Source organism: Sorghum bicolor, chromosome 7 (genome assembly GCF_000003195.3).
Source record: "Sorghum bicolor cultivar BTx623 chromosome 7, Sorghum_bicolor_NCBIv3, whole genome shotgun sequence".
Lineage (NCBI taxonomy): Eukaryota > Viridiplantae > Streptophyta > Magnoliopsida > Poales > Poaceae > Sorghum > Sorghum bicolor.
The window spans coordinates 59,738,569-59,761,168 of NC_012876.2; the positions used below are offsets into that span (position 1 = coordinate 59,738,569).

Here is a 22,600-nt window from a genome sequence, read left to right on the forward strand (position 1 = left end):
GAAGACGGCGCATCCAGCATCCTGATTCCTTTGTTTTTAGATAAATCCAGCGTCCTGATTCGTGAGTCGTGAGCCGTGACTTGTTGGCTTTCCCCAATCAATTCCTTCTTGGTGGCTCCTCCGCCCCTACCCTCCTCGCTACAATCGATTTCGTCGTCGCCGCCGCTACCTCGGTTGCTCCTCTCCTGCTTATCAGAGGGGAGCTGGGGGAAAGTGCTCCCTCCATCGTCGCTCAGCAGATCGATCGAATCCAGCAATCATCAAATCAGAGAGAGCAAGACAGGCGCCCGAGTCCCTAGGGCGGAAAGCCATGGACGGCGGCGCCAACTGGCGCCCTACGCAGGGAGCCGACCCTGCCGCCGTCGCTGCCGCTGGCGGGGTTGACCCCAACGCGGCTGCACCCGCCGGAAGCGACTGGCGTACCCAGCTTCAGCCCGAGGCGCGCCACAGGATCGTCAATAAGATGTACGTCCTCTCCATCTTACTTCCCTCCTCCTCCTCCTCCTCCTCAAGCAGCTCATTCTTTTCCTTTTGCCGTGGCGGATCCATGTCGCTTGTTTTACAATTCGATCCGTGTACACCTGCTTCCCTCTCTACTCTATCTTTACTTTATTTTTCTATCTTTACTTTATTTAGATTAGATACTACAGACAGTATCATTGCTTGCTGGATAGGGTTTGCTGATCCATCGGTGCACTTGGACCTAACAATTCGAGGTCTACCTTACCTTTCTCTTGTTTGTTTACCCACAAACCACCCCATGGTTTGTTCGTGACATATGAATCCATACAGTCGCATTGATGCCATACAATCCAATACATCATACTTTATAAGATTATATATATCTATTTAAACCAAATTTAATCATCAAAATTTTCAGTAGAAACTACTTGACTACCTGTTTGCTTGCTATAAGATTAAAAAAAAATCTTTATAAAGCCATCACTGTACCATAAACACACATAGAAACATACACAACTGCATATCTCAACTCTTGCACATGCACAGGTGACTACTCATTTTTTTCTCAGCCATGAGTGGTGACTCCAATGTGCATTTAATTTTTTTTAGGTATGGGTGTAGAATGTGACAACTCATGACGTAATTGTTTTTTTCCCAACACTTCTCTAGCCCAAGTGAAGGTAGGCATGGCGTAGCGGTAGACTTCTGACTTTCTCCAATTTGTCAACCTCCTTCCAATTGCAAAATAAGAAAGGGTAAACCATGTAAAAATCCACTTCTTAGACCCTCATCTTGTGTAGGACCTTTTAGCATTGGTTATGCGGTATGACCCGAGTCTTTTTCTGCCAACTAATTATTAAGTCATGTATATGCCTGCCAAAGGAATGTGTACATTTTACCCTAGTTTCCACTTGAATGTGTCCATTTTTACCCTAGTTGTTCGTTTGGTTCAAAAATATGTATGTGCATTAGTGGTCCACCAATTCTATGTCCACTTTTTTCCACTAGTGAACTATTTTATTACAAATTCCATGCCCACTTTTTCCACTAGTGAACTATTTATTTTTTTACATGTACTGGGCCTTCTGGTTTACTTTGACTAATTAAATGGTAATCAAACACATTTATCGTGTATCTCTCAATATATCACTTCTTGCATTATATATGTAGAATGGAGACTCTGAAGAAGCACCTGCCAGTATCAGTACCAGAAGGGCTGACTGAGCTTCACAAAATTGCCGTGCGATTTGAAGAGAAAATCTATACTGCAGCCACCAGCCAGGTACATTTAACCTAACTCTAGTACGCTCCCGTAGAGTCAGAATGTTTAGTCATGGGGCGGGTCAATGATATAAACATTTGATCTATGAACAATCTTAAAGGCTTTTGGGTAAGGCCTTGTTTAGTTCCCAAAATTTTTCTTTTCGTCCCTTCACATCGAATCTTTGGACGTATGTATGGAGCATCAGTGGCGAAGCTAGAGCAAATTCTAGGGGGTGCACAGTGCACTTGCTTTGTGGGTGCATAAACATATATTTTAGGGGGTGCATATATGGTGAAATCTTAACCAAATCAACTGTGTGCATTTGCACCCACTGCTTCCAATGTAGGTTCGCCCTTGTGGAGCATTAAATATAGATAAAAAATAACTAATTGCACAGTTTGCATGTAATTTGCGAGACGAATCTTTGAACCTAATTAGTCCATGATTGGACACTAATTGCCAAATAAAACGAAATGCTACAGTAGCCAAATCCATAAAAATTGCGAACTAAACAAGGGCCTTGTTTAGTTCCGGAGCGAAAAAATTTCGCGACACTGTAGCACTTTCGTTTGTTTGTGGTAATTATTGTCTAACTATAGACTAACTAGGCTCAAAAGATTCGTCTCGTCGATTTCGACCAAACTGTGCAATTAGTTTTTATTTTCGTCTATATTTAATACTCCATGCATGCGTCTAAAGATTCGATGTGATGGGGAATCTTGAAAAATTTTGGGTTTTTGGGTGGAAGTAAACAAGGCCAAGTCCTAAATTTTAGATGTTTATGGCATCTTTTTTTATCATGGTAACATACATGATGGGGCAATGCATGGAACTGTGCTAATCATATTTAGGAGGTGCGGTATCAAAATTTCATGGGCCCATGCAACTTGCACATGTAAAATGTATTACTGCAAAAAAACACAACTTAAATCCTTTTGTTTTGTATCCCTCAGTCTGATTATTTGCGGAAGATTTCTCTGAAAATGCTGTCCATGGAAAGTCAGACAAAGACCCAACAGAACGCTGGAAGTGCTCAAGTGATTCCAAATCAAAACCCTCCTGGTCCAGGTACCATACACAGCAAATGCAACATCACACTTTTTTTGTGCTATATGAATGTATTTGCTTCTCAAAAAAAAAAAAATGCAGGTAAGATATTCAGGGCATAGTTAAGTTTTCCACATTAAGATAGTTTACTTCTCATTGGTGGAATGCATGCCTTTTATTTTCACCTGCTTCCTAATATGTTTGTATTTGCATCTTCATGATTTTTTTTTGTCGGTTTATTATATTGTTTTAAAGGGAAAATTTGTTATTGCTAAAGTTTATTGGCTATTATCATATAGTGCCTGTTTGGATGGCAAAGTTTTAGAAAAAACTATGGCATGAAGTAACTGTAAAAAATAAGATAAAAGCATGCAAAACTGTTGTTTGCGGAGGTTGAGTGGAGTGGAGTATCTAAAACTCCAAAAGACTACAATTTTAGCAAGGTCATGAGTGGAGTATCTCAAACTTCAAAAAGACTAAAATTTTAACAATACCATGTCTTTGAAAACTTGAAGGTTTGTTGCATTCAAACGCCCAATAGCTTTTCCATAACTTTTTTTTCAGAACCATACTACTTTTCCAATACTAGAAAATACTTTGAATCCAGGACCTTAGATGGTTTTGTGTACCTTAAGGGGCGCCTTAGATGTTATTCTTCCGCCCCAAAACGTAGGTTGTTTTAGCTTTCTCATAAGCCAAAATAGAAAAATGCACCAACATCTACAGCATCAAATCAAATCCGTTTAACCCACCATGAGATATGTCTCCATAGTGCATTTACTTTGTATTATATATTGTATTATATATTGTATATGTTAATATATTTTTATTAATATGTTTTTATATAAACTTGATCAAAGTTATAGAAGTTTTAGGACAAAAGTACAAACGAAAACACCATACGTTTTGGAACAGAGGGAATGCTTATTAATTATTGGGATGTAAAGTGATGCACATGCATTCTAAATGATTATGCCACTGTACTTTTCTTTTCAGATGTGAATCAATCGCTCAGTTCCTAATTGCTTGCAGTAGACTTTCCTATTTTTTCTGTTCAGAAATGCAGAAGCTCACTGTCAGTTTTATGTGTAATATGTTGCATTTGAATGCTTCTGCATCCTTGTTACAATTTTAATGTAAGCATTCATTGCCTTAACATTCATATGGTATATTTTCTAAAACAGCACCTGGCCTTCCTCCACAAGGTAGTAATCCAGCACAGTCATCAGCTATCCCATTGATGTCTCAGCAACAGACACGGCAGCCAAATGCTTCTACATCTGTTCAAGGTTCTCTTCCCAGCCAGACATCGACGCTGCAGAACCTGTCTGGCCTGCCACAAAATACCATGAACAATGGTTTAGCACAAGGTACTCCACAAGATATGTATGCTGCACAAAGACAAATGGCAGGTAGGCAGCAGCAGCAGCAACAACAACAACAAGCACATAATCAGTTAATTTATCAACAGCAGAAATTGTTGATGAGCCAGAAATTGCAGCAGAATTCACTTATGCAACCGCATATTCAGCAGCAGCAAACTTTGTTGCAGTCAACACAGATGCAATCTTCACAGCAGTCCATGATGCAAATGTCATCTGGCCTTCAGCCTGGGCAGACCACCATTCCACAAACTCAGTCCATGGCGATGCAGTCAGCTACACAGAGCGGTATTCAACAGAATCCATTGAATTCAGTACAACAATCTGTGCAATCATTACTCCAGCAGCCTACACAATCTGTAGTGAGGCAGCAGCAACATCCACAGTCCATGCACCAGCAGCCTTCTCTGCAGCAAACTCAACCAACTCAACAGCCCAACATTCCTTTGCAACAGCAGCCACAACAATTAATGGGCCAGCAGTCAAATTTACAGCAAAATCAGTTAATGAATCAACAGAGTGGTGCTGTGGAGATGCAACAGCAACAAAGGCTACCAGTTCAGTCAAATAATCTTTTGAATATGCAGCAAACACAGCAGATGATGAACCAGCAATCTATGCCCTTGCACCAGCCCCAACAATTGGCAAACCAGGGAAACATGTCAAGTCTACATCAACAGCAGCAGCAAAATCAGCAGCAGCAGCAGCAGCAGCTTCTTGGAACTGCGCCAAATGTCCGTATGCATATGTTACAGCAGCAAAAGCCAATTCAGCAACCACAGCAGCAACAGCATGCTCAGCAGACATCGATGGGTTTGATGCAACCTCAGTCTCAGCAGAACCAGCTTCAGCAACCTCAACAACATATGATGTCGCAGTTCCAGTCTCAGCCTAATCAAGTGCAGCAACAATTGGGAATGCAACAAAGGCTCCAAACTTCAGCTGGCATGCTCTTGCAACAAAATAATATTGATCAACAAAAGCAATACGTTCAGGCACAGAGGGGCCTCCAAGAAGCACCCAGTAGTAAGTACCTCATATAGGGTCCTTGCAGTCTTTACTATTATTGTATACTTAACGTTTTCCCATAGTCTTGTGCAAGCCTATTTGTGCATTTTTACTTGAAGCCGAGGCCTTGTTATGCTTATGCCTACTAAGTTACTATCATTGTGGTAACTCTATAGCCATCTTAAAGCATCTCTAGCGGAGTGAGAAAAATCTACCTGCAAAAGGAATTTATTGGAGGGAGCCTAAATCTTTTTTATGGGGGCCTGGGTGCTACTGCTCCAGCAGAGCGAGAAAAATCCACCCCCAATATTCCTATGCCAAAACAGACCCACCTGTCAGTTTTTTGTTTTAAATTTTACTTTTTTTATGGAACTTGAGGGCTACTGTTTAAGCAGAGAAATCCACCCCCAATATCTCCTATGCTAAAACAGACCCACATGTCAGTGTTTTTTTTAATTTTTCTCTTCTGTTCACACTTACTTGCGGATATGGCCCAACCTGGACGCCTGACCTGCTGCACCCGTCTCCTCGCAGCGCACCACTTTCGCTCCGCCACACCTCTCCCCTCTCAGTCTTCTCCCTCCCTCGCGGTGTACCTCTTCCCCTCCACTGCCACGCCTCCCCCCTGCCACCCAGAAGATCCTCTTCCTTCTCTGTTGCCCCTACCTACAACTTCCTCCAGTGCTGCGGATCTCGTGTGCCCCACCGGTGCCTGTAAATCTTGCATGGTGTGCACTTACGGGTGGCACACGCACAGCAATGGCAGTGACTGGAGAAACGGAGCTGCTACCAGGAGGTCAGTGCCTGATCTGCAGCCGCTGGAGCTCGCCGCTCGATTCGCATAGTGCCAGAGGGTGGCTTGAGTTTGGTTCCTTGATGGCGGCTCAAGCAAGTGGAGGTGGACGTGTAACAGTTGGTTCACCCGTCAATAGTCTCAGGTATTGGGAGGGGGATGGAGGGTTCTCTCATCTTTGAGGGGCTGTGGGATTGATTTTGAGGGGCTGAGCAAAAAATGTTCACATTGGGTGCTACAACGGGTATCTTCTGGAGTGAGCCAAATCCCCCAAATGGCAGTCTTTTCTCATTGGAGATGAGAATGGTGGACTGCTGGAGATGCTCTTAAGGATTAGTAATAATTTTCTGTTTTCCACATTATTTTCTGATGAAGGCGCAATGCTTAAGCTGGAAAAACAAGCTTCTAATTGTTTAGACTAAAAAAATTGGAAATCACAACCATGTATACATAATTCTGATGCAGTTACATATTACAGTATACAGTGCCTGTCATTTTAATGTGTTGCTCTTCACAGTTTTTCCTTCACCAAATGTGGTTCTCATTTGTGTTTGGTATTGTTGCAAATGCTACTCTGCAATATTTCTTTGTACTCTATCCTTTAATTTACTGTCTGACACTTTCCACTAGTAGGCACAGAAATTTTCCACTTGCTACTTGCATTGCATTCTATACTGTACAAGGTTGCTACTTGATTGCTTGTTCATGGTGCTGATTTGAGTTTTGACAACCTTGCTTTCTATGCAGCATCTGTGGATTCCACTGCTCAAACTGGTCATCCAGGAGGTGATTTGCAAGAGGAGTTATATCAAATGGTAAAGCACGCCACAATCCCATTGGCATTATCACTTTTAGCTCACTTTCACCTTTATAGATAGGATTTGCACTTTCTCTTGCCCCTAAATTTCTTTTACTGCTTTCTATTGGTCCGTTCTTTTGCCAAACAACCCTCCTTGTTTTCATTCTTTTTTAAGATTGGAATTGAAATCCATATAACAAAGATATTTAGCATTGTCACAGATGTGCAGACCTTAGTATTTTAGGGAATCTGTGTGCCTGTTCAAGTGTTCATAACTCCATATGACCATATGTACTATGGAGCAGTTGGTGTCTAGATGTATGAAAGCTACTTCTTTCTTTAGGCAGTCGGTTTCTTTAATGGGTTGATCTAGAGAACACATGATTCCTTCAGTGGACTTCACAGTTTCCCTTTTTGTGCCAGATTCTATGCTTTAAATGGCAACTAATCGATCTTGTATCATACCTGTGACTTAATGGAAAGCCTTGTTCTATTCAACTTTTACCTTACATATATCAATGTGTAACCTCGGCAACCAATTTATCGGTTTTTCATTCCTTTGTGCACAGATTAAGAGTTTAAAGGACCAGTACTTTGCGGAATTGAATGATTTGTACAATAAGATATCCATGAAGATACAACATATTGACAACCACATGCCTGCTCAAAAGTCAGCAGAGCAGTATGAAAAGATGAAGGGCTTTAAACTAATGTTGGAGCGCACATTGCATTTCCTGCAAGTTAACAAGAACAGCATTCAGCCAGCTTTTAGGGAAAAAATCCCTGTTTACGAGAGGCAAATTCTCAGTATCCTAAGTTCACAAAGAAGGAAGCCTGTGCAGGCACCTGGACAGCAAATATTTCAGCAATCTGGTGGGCAAGCTCCTAGCTCTAACATTTCACAGCAACATCAGACTTCCCAAGGTTTGCAGCAGCATGATAGTCATACTAATCAGATGCCTCAAGCAAGTATACCAAGTATGAACACAGGAGTACAGACCTCTGGAGCACCTGGCATTCAGCATGTACCTGCGCCTCAAGCAACAAACTTTGGTGTTCCAACAACACAGCAAAATGTCACAAATGCACCGCAGGCTGGTTCTAATCTGGAGAATGCTCAGGGAAATAGTTTTAATCCTGTGCAGCATGGTTCAATGGGTACTGCGTTGCAACAGGGAAGCACTGGTCCCATGCAGGGTGCATTAAATGCACAGCAGCAGTCCAGTAGTAACATGATATCCAACAATGCAATGAGTACAATGCAGACTAATACCAATGCCATGCAAGCAAATGCGAACTCATTGCAGCAGCTAAAGCAGCAACATCAGGAGCATCAGATGATGCAAAGTCAGCAAATGAAGCAGCGTCAGCAGATGATGCATCAGATACAGCAAAAGCAAATGCTTCAACAGCAGCTCCCAATACAGCAACTACAGAAACAACAGCAGCAAGGGCAGATGCCGGTTCCACAGCTTCATTCTGGAAATGATGTGAATGAGCTAAAGGTTAGGCAAGGAGCTGCAATCAAATCTGGAATGTATCAACAGCTGAGCCAGCGTAACTATTATCATCAGCAGATAAAACAGGGTGGTGTCTTTCCAATTTCTTCTCCGCAAAACCTTCAAGCATCGTCCCCACAAATTTCACACCATTCTCCTCAGGTTGATCAGCACAGTCTGTTGCAATCTCAAGTGAAGACCGGGACACCATTGCATTCAGCTAACTCACCATTTGTCCCATCTCCATCCCCTCCTGTTGCCCCATCACCGATGCCAGTGGATTCAGATAAACCACTCTCCAACTTATCTTCGCTCACTAGTGCGGGGCAAGCACATCAGCAAACATCCCTTGCACCTCAGACACAATCTATAGCCGTTAACACACCAGGTATATCAGCGTCACCCTTGCTTGCAGAATTCACAAGTGCTGATGGAAGTCAGGTTAACCTACCAACTCAAGTTCCAACCAAATCAGCAGCAGAAAGGCCTCTGGATCGCTTGCTTAAAGCAGTCAGTAACTTACCACCTTCATGTTTACTTTCTTTTGGCAATTAGTTGCTTGATCAATTCTGTTTGGAGCATTCTGTTGAACATGATTAATATGGTTATAAATATTCGTAACATACTAGCATAAAAGAAAATGTGGACTAAAAGTTCAGCTATTATAGGAGTAGGTATATGTCACCTTTCCCTGGCAAGCCCTCTAGAGATACCATGTTAAAGTTGGTACAATGTATTTTTTTGATCAGCTAGTTGTTGATATGATGGTCAATACTGCCTAGTCACTTAGTCAGATACTCAGATGTCATTCTATATTTCTATTTCTGGCTCGTCTTTTTGCCTATCTGAAATTGTGTAAGCAACATAAGATGTTATCTCACTTCGTAATCCAGATGTTTCTCTGATAGCCTGTTAACCTTTTATGGTAATAATACAAAGAAGTCATGCATCCTTTAGTAAATTAGTTTTATTTGATGGTATTCGGGCCTGTATTATTATTCCACTATTTTGTATTCTGTTTCATGTTCAAATTTTGTGTTACGATACAGTTGCGAACAACACAGCGCGAGTCCCTTAGTGCTGCTGTTAGCGATATTGGATCTGTCGTGAGTATGATTGACAGGATTGCTGGATCAGCGCCTGGTAATGGTTCTAGAGCTGCTGTGGGTGAAGATCTTGTCGCTATGACAAAGTGCCGCTTGCAAGCCCGGAACTTCATAACTCATGACGGGAGTGGTGCATCAAAGAAAATGAAACGGGACACTAGTGCTATGCCTCTTAATGTGTCATCGGCTGGAAGCGTGAATGATAGCTTGAAGCAATCATATACTGTTGGCACTCCAGAGCTACAATCAACTGCAACGTCACGTGTCAAGTGGCAAAGGGCTGAGGTGTGGTTCTTTAAAATTTTTGTTGATATAGAATGTAGAGCATTAGTTTTACAACAAATAGTCGCCCGTGGCTTGCATATTTGGATCTAAAAGGGCAAACATTGTTTATCTCTTATCCAAACTGTTGGCTACCTAGGTAAACCATGCTCTGATGGAGGAGATTCAGGAGATAAACCAGCAGCTTATAGATACAGAGCTCCATGTCTCTGAGGATGATGCCGAGTCCTTCACTGCATCTGAGGGGGGTGAAGGGACAGTCATTAGATGCACATTCACTGCTGTTGCTGTTAGCCCCAGCTTGAAATCCATGTTTGCTTCAGCGCAGATGGTGAGGCAGCCTCAAAACACCTTTGCTATGTTTCTTTTCTTTCTACTTTTGATTGAAGGGTCCATTCTTGTATGGTTGTCTCATTTTGTTGTATATGTTGGAATGCGTGGCAGAGTCCGATTTTGCCGTTGAGGCTGCTTGTTCCTGCTAGCTACCCAAAATGCTCTCCGGTGCTCCTAGACAAGTTTCCTGATGAACAATGGTGCGTGTAGTGGCATATTATTGTATATATGTTAGGTGCTTCGGCAAACAAACCTCACGGTGGTGCTCTGTGGTTGCAGCAGGAACTCAGACGACCTGTCTACGAAGGCCAAGTCAAAGTTCAGTGTGTTGCTCCGGGGTCTAGCAGAGCCCATGTCACTGCGAGAAATCGCAAGAACATGGGATGCTTGCGCCCGCAAAGTGATCGCAGAGTATGCCCAGCAAACTGGAGGAGGCAGTTTCAGCTCGAGCTATGGTTGCTGGGAAAGCTGCGTAGGCGCTTCATAAGTATGTTGTATCTATTATTATTATTATTATTTATTACACTATAAGGATTTATGTGTTGACTAAAAGAAAGAAACAGTTTATCTGTTGTATATACCTCCTTCCTTTTGGTATTGAGTCGCTGTTAGCTTGATAAGTATGATCGTGTAAAGTACAGTGTATTGAGCAAACTTGGGTGCTTCAGCTCGGTTACTATTTAGTACTCTCTCCATCTGACTTTTGGTATATAAATTTTGTTATGTATCTAGGTATACTTTCCCTAAATAACTATCGTCATTGGTATGCGTGCCACTATTTTGACTTGATTTTTTATACAAAATATGCGCTATTTGTATCTTTAAATAAATTTATTAAAAAAAATTAGAGTCAAAGATCTTTTTAACGGTACCAATTATGTACTATAAATATTAATATTTTAAATATATATTTGTTTTTTGGAAACGAAAATGATAGATATTTAAGGAGAGGGAGTATGTTATCTATGTACAAAAAAAGTAAAAAGCAACTTATGATTTGAGCGAGTGCTGACCTCCTTATTTACAGAACTTACGGGGTTATCTTTTTATCGTTAATTAATTTTTATGCTTGATAATTTTAAATAGTTTTGTTTGTTTCTTTGATGATTATATAATGCATGAATTTTATCTCGCCTCGCCCAGCACCGCAATAGAAACAAGGGTGACTCTGACTCCTCGACTACTGTACAGCTTTTAACACAGCCCAACTTCAGGATTACTGCTAGTGCGATCGATGCAGTACGTGTTCACAACTTCACAACAGACGGGCTTGCATTGCATTGCATGGGTGTCCCCCGCCATAAAACCCTTCGGCCATTAAATTAAGCGCAACTCTTCCACTCCGATCCTCCATTGCATTGCTGATATATCGCTGCGGCCGGCCGGCAGCACCGGTTGTCCGGTTCATACGCCGATGGGCAACATCGTCGGCGGCAGCACGTCGACGTCGTCCTCCCCGAAGACGGTGACCAAGTGGCACGTGCTCAAGGTCGAGGGGTACTCCACAACGAAGAGGCTCCCTGGTGGTGGTGGCACCCACATCAAGTCCAGCACCTTCACCATCGGATCGGAGGGCACCTTCTCCATTGCATTGCTGATATATGTTTTCCCTTTGTAGGGTACATGGACAGTACTAGTAGTGAGCTAGTGACGTTTATTAAGCCACTGTCACTGTCACTCCGAATTGCTAAACTACTACTCCTAGTCCGGTACACATGCATGCATCATCAACCATCACAGGTCACAGGCAGCGGTGATGCGGGTTGTTGCGCTGCTTCCTCTAGTTTATTTCCATCTGCCGGCTCCACGCCTTGCCCAGCACGCCGGCTATTCTTATCGCCTCCTCCGCTATCCCGGCGAGCCCCCTCCCCGTGAACCCCACGGCGTACAGCCCGCGGCATTCCTCTTCAGCACCGTTCACCTGACCCTGCATTGGCATTACTGCTTTTGTCAAGTTTACTTCCCATCATTGGAAAAGTCAAACCATCATATAACGAGCCAAGTCAACTTCTTTTTTTTTATCTTACATTTTTTTTTCTCAAATACACAAAGAATTGTATATCATTGTATTAAGAAGAAGAGTTTAAAAATACTTTTTTTTATCTCACGTAAAAGAGCGGTTTACTTAACATGTCGCTAAGTTTAAAAGGCGCTCTCAAACTCAAATGCCACAAACTTACCTCAACTTTCATAACCGGATAAAATATCTCTTAGCCGTTTCAAAATGGTTTCGTTGTGCTTTGCTGAGATATTGGTGGGGCCTATCTTGCTTCTAAATTACAAAAATCATAATTACTTTTATAATGACCTAGGATGCTAACATAATCTATACTAAAGTTGTAGCTCTAAATGCAATCTAGAGCTTTATTGTTGACACATGACATTGTTTAGAGTCCTAGATATTTGTTTAAATTTCTCACATTTTAAAATTCATATTGTTCTATTTTTCAAATGACGTTGGACATTGACATGGTCTACACCAAAGTTACAAATCTTAATTTGATGTGTAGCTTTGTGGTTGAAAACCTTTTATTTGAGATTATTTAGAGGCCCAAATATTTAGTTCTGATATTAAATTTGAAGTTTTGAATTTTTTTTTCAAACAACCTCAGGTGGAGATGCACTCTATACCAAATTTATAGTGCTTGAAGAGTTCTAAACTTTCAAATTGACATTTTTTTTATTGATCATTTTAAAACTCAAATATTCAAGAAAAGATAGCATGAATAATTAAAAAAACTAAAGACATATCAGGCCCATATACCACAATATAGAAAATCATCACCAAAACCACTCTAGACTATTTTTAGGAATAGACAACTTATTCGATTTCAAAAGTTAAGTTATTTGATATTCGAGTTCAAGAATTTTTTTAAAATTATTAAACGATAAGTTAGCTAGCGCGCGGGACAAATCAAACTTTGCTCTATATAAAATGAAAAAAAAAAACTGTACCTTGAGCCACGAGGCCACGTTACTGCGATAGCCGGTGGCCAGCACCACGGCGTCCGCCTCGACGACGGAGCCGTCCACGAGTTCTGCCGCCACCCCCACCGCCGCACCCGCACCGCCCGGCAGGAACCTCCTGACTTCCGGCACCACCTTGATCTGGCCGGACCTGATCTTGGCGACCGCGCCGGTGTCCAGCACCGGTGTTCTGCCTTCCCTTTTCTTCATCTCCAGCGGCCCCACCGCCGGCCTCCGCAGGCCATAGCGCTCCACGTCGCCCAGCGCGAGCGCCGCCATGGCCAGCAGGACCCTGTCCACCAGCCAGAGCGGGAGCCATCGCGCCATGGCGGCGGACATGGCGAACGTGGACCTGCCCAGCACCTCCCGCGGGAGCACGTGCACCGCGTCCCTCACCACCATGCTCGGCGACGCGCCGTGGTGGCAGAGGTCCAGGCACACCTCCATGCCGGAGTTGCCGCAGCCGACGACGAGCACGCGCTTTCCCCTCAGGTGCTCGCCGGACCGGTACTCGGCGGCGTGCATGACGACGGGGGCGGCCCCGGCCCTGGCCCTGGCGCTGACAATGCAGCGCCGGAGGCCCTCGATGTCCGGGACGAACGGCTCGGCGTTCTCGCCCGTGGCGACGACGAGCCACTGGCAGACGTACTGGACGTGTCGGGTTCGTCCGCCGCCGCCAACGCCGTCGTCGCTGGAGGCGACGTGGGCGTCGACGCGCCAGACCCCGCGGTGGCGGCGCGCGGAGGCGACGGTGGCGCGGAAGTGCGGCGCCACGGCGAAGCGGCGCGCGTAGGAGTGGAGGTAGGAGAGGAAGTGGGACCTGGACGGGTACTCCGGGAAGTGCGGCGGGAAGGGCGCCAGGGGCAGCTCGCAGAAGCGCTTGGGGAGGTGCAGCTTGAGGCGCGCGTACGTGCGGTGCTGCCACAGCGGCGCGATGCAGCCGGCGCGCTCCAGCACCACGGACGGCACCCCCTGCTCGCGGAGGCACGCCGCCACCGCCAGACCCGCGGGGCCGGCGCCGATGATGAGCGCGCCGTTCACCCAGTACTGCTGCGGCGGCGGTGGCGGTGGCGGCTGCTGGTGGTTACTGTGGCTGGCGGCGGCGGCGTCCTTGCTCTGCATATCAACCATGGTTGACGGTGCCACCGCCACCTCCGCCTCTTGTTGGGCCATTGCACCAATGTCTGAAAGTTTAGCTTGTACTCCTACTACCTTACCTATGCAGAGTACGTGTATATATACACACACACATTACTACAATACTACAGCTACCGCTGACCTGCTGGGACAGGAGGGTACTGGTATATATACAACGTGTGCTCCATTGCGCCGTCCGGGCGTTTTTTGTTCGTTCGATGGATGCATGTGTCTGCAGCTGCGAGCGGTCAGCTGCCGGCCGGCGCCTGGTAGTGGTAGGCCTACCAGTACCAGTTTTCAGTTGCGGAAAACATCGACACGACGATGATCGACGGCGCACGCGGCAGAAGCCCTCGCGGCTACTAATGGACAATGCCACACCACAATGGTGTGACTTGGATGGATACGTACGGGCCATGCATGCGTACGTCAATCACGTACGCCATCTATGATCCATGACTTGGGATTGCGTAGAAAAATTCAAGTGAGGAAACTCAAATCACACGAATATGCATGTCAAACTGGACCCAGGATAATAACCTTGTAAAGTTGTCACAATATGCATCATGTGAAACTTGGTGTAACTGCTCCCTAGTCCAAAAAAAGTGTAATTGGAGTCAAGTAATTTAATTTTTTAAAAAGTAATATAATAATACTAACATTTGTAATTCTAAATAAGTGTTATTAGGTTAACCATAAATCTTGTTTTTTTTTCTCGAAAAACGTTTGCGTATTATTTTATTAAGATCGAGAAGAGTGCATAGTTACAACAATTCTATAAATCTTGTTAAATTAAAAGAAATGACTTAGTTCAATTCAAATCTTAAATTACATTTTTAGCTGCAGAGGGAGTACAATATATAGTAAGATGGTAGGGAAACCAATAAAAGAGACGCATGCATGCACATGCCTAAACTGTGGATCATGATCATCATGTTCCGGAGCCGGCGCTGTGTCGTCGTGCCGGTCGATTCCTGCAGAAATTAAACATCTGCATGTTGACGATTAGTTAATTTATTATATGAATGGTGATTCAGAAATTAAGAAAGAAAAAACATAATTAGTTAGTCACCAGCTAGTACGATCTTCGGCCCTTGTGATGCATGGTTGACCAACAAGCTCGTTCCCCGATCGAGGAGCAAATTCAGTTAATTTGGCCGGTACAGGCAGTTAAGGTGTTCGTTAGAGGTCACATGCATGTTCATGTTCGCTAACCATGTGATCAAAGATTAATAATTTGTCTACCCGGCCGGCCTCTGCCTCGTGTAGGTAGTTTTTTTTTTTTTTGAGATGCATGCATTCAACCATCTCTCATGTACATAGCATGCACAAATACCCGATGAAATATTTTCTGTTACTCAAATACTCACACTACACCACAGCCCAAATATAGCATCGCCCGATGGGTCGTTATAAGCCGTTTCAGCGTCATATGGTCGGTCGTTATAAACTTACAACGACAGATATATCAGCCGTTAATAGTGGCGACGTTATAAACATTTAACGTCGGACCGACATTTAACGTCGGACCGTCTGACCTTAAGTAAAAGATATAACGACCGACTCTCTGCCGTTTTTAATAAACTTATAACGACGCATCGACTGATGATATATATTTATAGCGACCCACTGTCCGTCACTATGCATACAAATATTTACCACATAATATCATGTGTTGTTCATATGTTAACCATACAATCAACAGTGTCATGTCATACATTCAAACAATATAATACATAATCATGAAACACATGTAAACTGGACCAAATAAAGCTCACAAGTTATATTAAAGCCATCATATCACAATGTGTCATGCCATTTACATACAATTCATGGCATAGAAAAGGTAAGCTAAAATAAGCTTGGCCAAAATGCAAGAGGTATTTAGTTTCACAACCCAAGTCTCATAGTTCGCTTCCACTCTTTACAAAATGATCCACCTCTAGTAAGTCAAACCCAAGTTTTCATCTATTATAGCTAAAATGACCAAAACATGTTGTGATGAGCACTTTGATCCAATCATTGGCTGCATTCTACTTCCAGCTACTTCTTCCCACTACCTATAAATAAAAGTTGAAATTCATCAAAAAGGAACACAACAGTGGACAAAGGTTCATAAAAAAAATAAAAATAAACCATGGTTGCACATTGGACATACAGTTAACTGACATTAATTCAATGTTATCTGAAAAGATGGTTTGAAACAAGCATCCATCTATCTATACACTCATAAAGTATAACAAATAAGAAGCAAATCAGTAGCACCTATGTTTTCTAGGTTGAAGATATGTACAAAGGTTCAACAAGCTATATGATGGAAAAAAATTAGAATAGCACACATGTTCCATGCGATGGTTTTTTAGGCTTGCATTTCTTGATCTGTTAGACATATCAATGATTAGAAAATCTAGGCACTCATTACATATGAAAACAACAAAGAATGACAAGTGTAGTTACCCTATTATATGGCCATGCAATTGATAGGTCCTTGGCATCTGCCATCTCTTGCACACCAGGATATGGGCGAGGTAGCTTTGCATCCCTTTTCATCACAAACCTGATAACAACTTCACAGTATTTCCTTCCAAGAGCATGTCCTGCGTGCATGGTGCTAGGATTAACTGAAATAACTATTCCCTTGGCCACAGGTTCATCTCTATGGAGTGCATGGAGTATAACTTCTTTGCCAATCTGAATTAAACAATGTATTTATGAGAATTGTATTCATTAAAAAACACCATTGAACTAGAAGCAAAACAAAATGAAAAATGATGAGAACATTACAAGGTCAGCATGTGAGGTGTGATTTGCATCACCATTCCTTGATGGGCCTGCACCATCAGGGCTAGACTGAGGGCACTGAACAATTGGGATAGTAGAAATGGGGCAAGACTGAGGGGGCTGAACAACTGTGGTTGTATGAATGGGGTTAGAGTGAGGGCGCTGCATAGATGAGGCTGCAGAAAATGTGTTGGGCTGCACAAATGGAGAGCTGTCGGACAGGTGAGACTGCTGGACTGGTGTTGCTGAGTTGGTCCTACACACAAGCACATATTCATACTGATTAGAGTTATCTGCATAGGCACCATCTTCATGAAATTCAGCATCATCGTGTGTCTCGACATAAATTTCTCCAGATCTTGGGCTCTATAGACATAAAAGTGGAGAATTAGAGCCATTTTGGAGCAAGACAAAATCAAGGACTGACAATTCAATTAGAGAATGTACAAATAGTTTACCTCATGGTGTCGTGAGTTAGAGTCATTCTGGGAGATATTTTCCATATTAGACCTTTCACGTGCCAATTCAGCTTCTAATTCTGCTATGCGTTGTTCTAGAGCTGCTTGGTGACTTTCTTTTCTTTTACATTCTAGAACTTGCATTTGAACCCTTGTTGGTGTGTAACCCTTGACTCCTGGTGTACCAATAGTTTGGGGAGTTGGTCCTAGACCCAAAACCCGAACTCGCCCTTTTGGTTCCTTTTTTCCACAGGCAATAGCAAATGCATCGCCTTCTTGGATGGTTCTTTCTGTAAGTTCTGGTTGGGCTTCAATAACTGCCTTAAGTTTATTCTACACAAACAGAATATCATTATTAATATGCCAAAACCTATATTTCAAATGGTGATATTTGTTCAAAGAAAAACTTACTATAACTGGTTCTGCATTCCTCGATGCAATTCCATTTTTTCTTGTATGTGTTTTGATATAGAGTTCGTCCCTTCGAGGAGGGCGCCCTAGTTTAATAGCCTGCAAGTGTTTTACTTTTAGTACTTAAGAAATGAAGCACGTTACATATTGAAAAATAGGTATAGTTAACATACTAGTTCATGCCCGTTACAAGCAAAGCTCTTGCTACCCGTTGTATGATGTATGGACAACTTTGCACGGTTTGCTTTGGCAATTTCAGTTTGTGCCTATGATAGATACAGTTGTATGAGAAAGATCACTACAAGCAGCAACCAACAAGTAGCAAAGATGGTTGTAACCAGCAAATAGAAACTAGGGGTAGTACTTACTTCAGATTCTGGAGATGACCAATGGTTTTTGAGAAAGTTCCGATCATCATCATTCAGTCTTTTGCCTTGTTTTGTCCTTATTTTTTCTTCTGTTATTTCGCCTTTCAAAAACTGTTTCTTCAAGTTTGCTTTAAAATCCTTCCATTTCTTTCCAGCAGCAGTCAAAAACCAATCAAAGGCTTTATCATCAATATCAAAGAATTCCTAGTGTGTAGAGAAAAAGTAGCAAATGAGTTCTAATCATGAAGTGAGAAAACAATGCAGCCTACAAATAAAACTAGAGCTGCTCCATAAAGGATGCACTATGAAGTGAGAAAATAATTGCATGCTAGAAATACCTTCATGTCTATCCATACTTCATCCTTTATGTGAGGATCAACAAGCCTCCAATCAGCACAAGCAATAGATATTTTCTGTCTTACACGGACCCCAACAGCACCAGAAAACCTCCTAGCATTGTCACCAACGGGCTGACCATGTGCATTGACCATAACTTTGATTTTAGGCATTTCAGGTTTCCTTGCAAAGACTTCATCCAATCTACTGATACCTCTTCCATTCCTCTTCTCTTGTGAATTGCAGTGAAAGTCTACTATAAATAACTAGAGAAATTAGAAGCAGGCATAATAAAAATCTGCTATAAATAACTTGACCAAATCTGTTGTGATATACAAGACCTTCATTATCACATAAAAAACCGCCAGTTGACTCATATTCCCAATCATCTTCCGATAAACCTTCTTCAGCTAAATTTTCTTCAGCTAAATCTTCTTCAACTTGCTCATTCGCATGTATTGCATGCCTTGTTTGTGGCCTTGGCCGTAGATTATGAACCCGGGTTGCATCAACACATGTTTTACGAGTACTCTAAAAGGTAGTAGATATCAGCAGTATTAAATGAGCAAAATCATTTTAGTAGAACCATTTATATAAGAGATTACCTTTGCTCTTTTCCTAGGTTGTTCTTTGCATGTATTCATAGGAGGGATTCCAAGTGATGCCAGCATCTCGTTGTTGAGTGCAATATTTTCATCCCTATCCTGCTCATACTCAGTTAGTTGGTCATTGTTACTTCTTCCTCTTGCGCTTGCCATTTGTTTTCCTGAAAAATGACCCAAACATCAACAATCTATATGGAAAGGATCAATAAAACAATCAATAACAAATATCTGCAATAGGCATCACTTAAACAACACTTACTTTCTAGGCTTTTTAGGCTTTTGGGGAAAAACAAGTGTTCCATCTATATCAGTTCTAACAGAAGGAACCACCCCATTTACAATGTCGACTGTCACATTTGCACTTAGATCATATAATGGCCATGCTAATCCAGTATTATTATCCATGTGTTCATTCTCTAAATTATCTAAGTCATACACATCTCTTTGTTTTGACTGAACAGCAGCAACCCACTCATGATCAACTACTTTAGGAACATAGTATACTTGAATTGCTTGAGATGCTAAAATGAAAGGCTCATCTGATATCTTTTCACCTGTATTGAATAAATGCTTAAAGTTAACAGATGTGACCCCAAAATTATCAGTTTTTACCCACTTGTCCTGCACACGGTTGTCAACCCAATCACACTTGAAAAGAACCACTTTTCCTTTGTGATGATAATTTAGCTCAATAATTTCCTTTATAATTCCATAGTAGACATTTTTTGTTATTGTACTGTCATCATTATTGCCCCTATCAAAGGTTGCTGCCTCAGCGACTACAGCCACCCCACTATTTTGAATAGGTCTTCCCTTATCATAGGATTCTGTGTGGAAACAGAATCCATTAATACTATAGCTACTATACTTGCATACATTCAACATTGGCCCCTTGGCCAAAATTTTTATCTCATCTGGTGCTTCCTCACACATTTCTCCCACCTGTCATTATGAAAGACTGCTATTAAAATGTGTAAAATCTATCACAAATAGCAAGTTCTAAGTTTTACTTTCACTTACATGCAACCTTAACCACTCATGAAAGGATTCATGACGCATCCGGTTGATGTCACATTTATTTCGATGGCCAATAGAGGAAAGATATTGATCATGCTTGCTGCAAAAGTTATTGTGACTTTAGAATGCAGGGGAATTTGATTATATATGATGCAAGTGGTTTTGCTAACTTACTCCAAGTAAGGCGCAATGTTATCATGGTTGAACAAAACATATCTATGAGCTTGCACCCATGTCTTGTGGTCTAAACAAAATGTGCATTTTCCAGCCAAGCCTTGACCAATGCTACGGAAGAAAGGAGGTGTACAGTCATCTTCTTCTATTCTAGGTTGACGGCTAATTTGTCCCACGCCATGTAGGTAGCGAGCACAAAGTGTAAGGCACCCAGTAAAATTAGACCACTCCATAATTGATCCCTCAGGATGACTTTTTGTACGTACAGAACCCTTTAATCTCATGAGAAACCTATAGACATAAATAACAGGCATATTAATTGATAATGGTATATAACTAGTAGGTTTGTATACATATTCAGTAAGACACATGGCCTAAGATATAAGTACCTCTCCACGGGCCACATGCTGCGAAAATGGACTGGACCAGCTATTTTTGCTTGGGCAGAAAGATGTACCATCAAGTGTACCATAATCTCGAAGAAAGATGGAAGAAATATAGTCTCAAGCAGGCTCAAGGTTTCAGCTATGTCAGCCTGTAGACTATCCATATCACTTATTCGAATGACAGGGGTAGAAAGTTTCTTGAAAAAGTTGGATATACGAATCACTCCCGCACTGACTATTTCTGGTAGTATTTTTCTCACAGCAAGTGGCAGCAAATGTTGTAGAATAATGTGGCTCTCATGACTCTTAAGCCCGAATACCTTCCTCTCATTGACATGTACATTATGTCGTATATCGGATGCATAACCATCAGGAAACTTCACCCCTTTTAGTACTTGACAAAATAATTTCATCTCATCAGGACTCATTGAGTAGGGTGCTGGTGGTAAATAAAATTGGTCCTCTACTTCAATTGGGTGAAGATCGGTTCTAAGACCTAGAGCTTGAAGATCTAAGCGAGAATTCAAATTATCCTTTGACTTCCCAACAGTGCCCAAGAACGTGTTCACTAAACTTTCACTGACATTTTTGCCTATGTGCATAAAGTCAAAATTATGTCGCAACATCAAATCTTTCCAATATGGAAGGTTGAACCAAATAGATCTTCTTTTGAAAATGACTAATGGTTCACCTTCCTTGCGTTTCTTTCTTGCTGGTTTCTTCCCAAATGGATCCTTGCCAAAATTAGTACTAAGGTCTTTAGTGCACTCCAAAATTTCCTCTCCAGAAAGTGGTTTAGGTGCAGGTCTGAACTCAGTTTTACCACCAAATTTATTGGCATCAAACCTAAATGGATGATTTTCATGCAAGAATCTCCTATGACCCAGATAGCAAGTCTTGGTACCATTACCAAGTCTAATTGAATCAGTAAACAAGTGGCAATCAGGACATGCTGCTTCACCAGATGTGACAGAACCAGACACATATCCTAGACCTGGGAAATCAGTAATAGTCCACAATACCGCTGCTCGTAACTGGAAGTACTCATCCCTAGAAGCATCATAAGTTCTAACACCATTTTCAAACATATCTAACAAGTCATTGACAAGTGGCTGACAAAAGAGATCAAAATCACCACAAGGAGAATCTTTCCCAGGAGTCAGAAAAGACAAGATGAAATTTGATTGTTTCATGCACATTGAAGGTGGGAAATTGTAGGGTATACAAATACCAGGCCAAATGCTGTAGCTATTATTCATTGTTCTAAATGGATTGAAGCCATCGGTGGCAAATGCAAGACGAATATTACGGCTATCTGCAGCAAAGATTGGATGCTTTTTTATCGAAGTCCTCCCATAGAGGGGAATCTGCAGGATGCCTTAGGAGCCCATCTTTTTTCCGGTCTTCATCATGCCACCTCGTCAGGCTTGCTGTTTTAGAGGACATAAATAACCTTTGGAGACACTTCTTTATTGGAAAGTAGCGAAGAACCTTCTTGGGAACATTATATACATGTTTCCCGTCTAGAGTCTTTCTTGTTGATTTCCACCGTGAAGCCTTACACTTTGGACATGAATTCAAATTTATGTTCTCCTTCCAATAGAGAATGCAATCATTTTCACACACATGAATACTAATATACCCAATTCCTATGGATTTCACCAATTTCTTAGCTTCATAAAAGGTTTTCGCTAGTGCTGAACCATCAGGGAGTGCATCATTGAGTAGGTCTAGCAGCAAGTTAAAAGATTTATCAGGCCATCCTCCAAGGAGTTTGATGTGTAGTAATCTAATAAGAAATCGGAGTTGGGTATATTTCTTGCAAGTAGGGTATAGTTCCTTGCTATTTTCTTCGACCAACTTTTGAATGGCAACTAGCTCCTCACAAGGATCTAGAGCAGGACTATTGTCCTCAAAATCACCTCTATCATCTAAGCCACCAGCTAAGTCCCTAAGCAAACCAGAGATGTCATCATCTTCATCAG

General features: G+C 42.0%; 2 protein-coding genes across 3 annotated transcripts; one reads left to right on the forward strand and one right to left on the reverse strand.

The window, feature by feature from the left end:
* LOC8054823 (mediator of RNA polymerase II transcription subunit 15a) lies at positions 1-10,706 on the forward strand. 2 transcript variants are annotated; one of them, XM_021464344.1, is made up of 10 exons: positions 1-465; positions 1,633-1,744; positions 2,680-2,794; positions 3,958-5,181; positions 6,704-6,771; positions 7,325-8,764; positions 9,304-9,645; positions 9,782-9,973; positions 10,087-10,175; positions 10,258-10,706. In XM_021464344.1, exons 1-10 carry the CDS (start codon positions 311-313, stop codon positions 10,460-10,462), a joined length of 3,942 nt encoding a protein of 1,313 aa, XP_021320019.1. In that variant the 5' UTR covers positions 1-310; the 3' UTR covers positions 10,463-10,706. The 2 variants fall into 2 exon arrangements, with proteins under 2 accessions (XP_021320019.1, XP_021320018.1); XM_021464343.1 differs by having other exon boundaries at positions 2-465; positions 10,255-10,706.
* Positions 11,094-20,150, reverse strand: LOC8054824 (probable indole-3-pyruvate monooxygenase YUCCA9). The gene is made up of 3 exons (XM_021464347.1): positions 20,094-20,150; positions 12,916-13,989; positions 11,094-11,926 (listed from the first exon to the last, which is right to left on the reverse strand). The coding sequence occupies exons 1-3, from the start codon at positions 20,148-20,150 to the stop codon at positions 11,756-11,758; spliced, it is 1,302 nt and encodes a 433-aa protein (XP_021320022.1). The 3' UTR covers positions 11,094-11,755.

Coding starts and splice junctions, on each gene's coding strand:
- LOC8054823 (XM_021464343.1), top strand. CDS start 311: ATGGACGGCGGCGCCAACTGGCGCCCTACGCAGGGAGCCGACCCTGCC. Junction 8,765..9,303: donor TGGATCGCTTGCTTAAAGCA/GTCAGTAACTTA, acceptor GTTACGATACAG/TTGCGAACAACACAGCGCGA. Junction 9,974..10,086: donor TGTTTGCTTCAGCGCAGATG/GTGAGGCAGCCT, acceptor AATGCGTGGCAG/AGTCCGATTTTGCCGTTGAG.
- LOC8054824 (XM_021464347.1), bottom strand. CDS start 20,150: ATGATCAATATCTTTCCTCTATTGGCCATCGAAATAAATGTGACATCA. Junction 13,990..20,093: donor ATGTGACATCAACCGGATGC/GTCATGAATCCT, acceptor CCGCCGCAGCAG/TACTGGGTGAACGGCGCGCT. Junction 11,927..12,915: donor TCAAGGTACAGTTTTTTTTT/TTCATTTTATAT, acceptor GAAGTAAACTTG/ACAAAAGCAGTAATGCCAAT.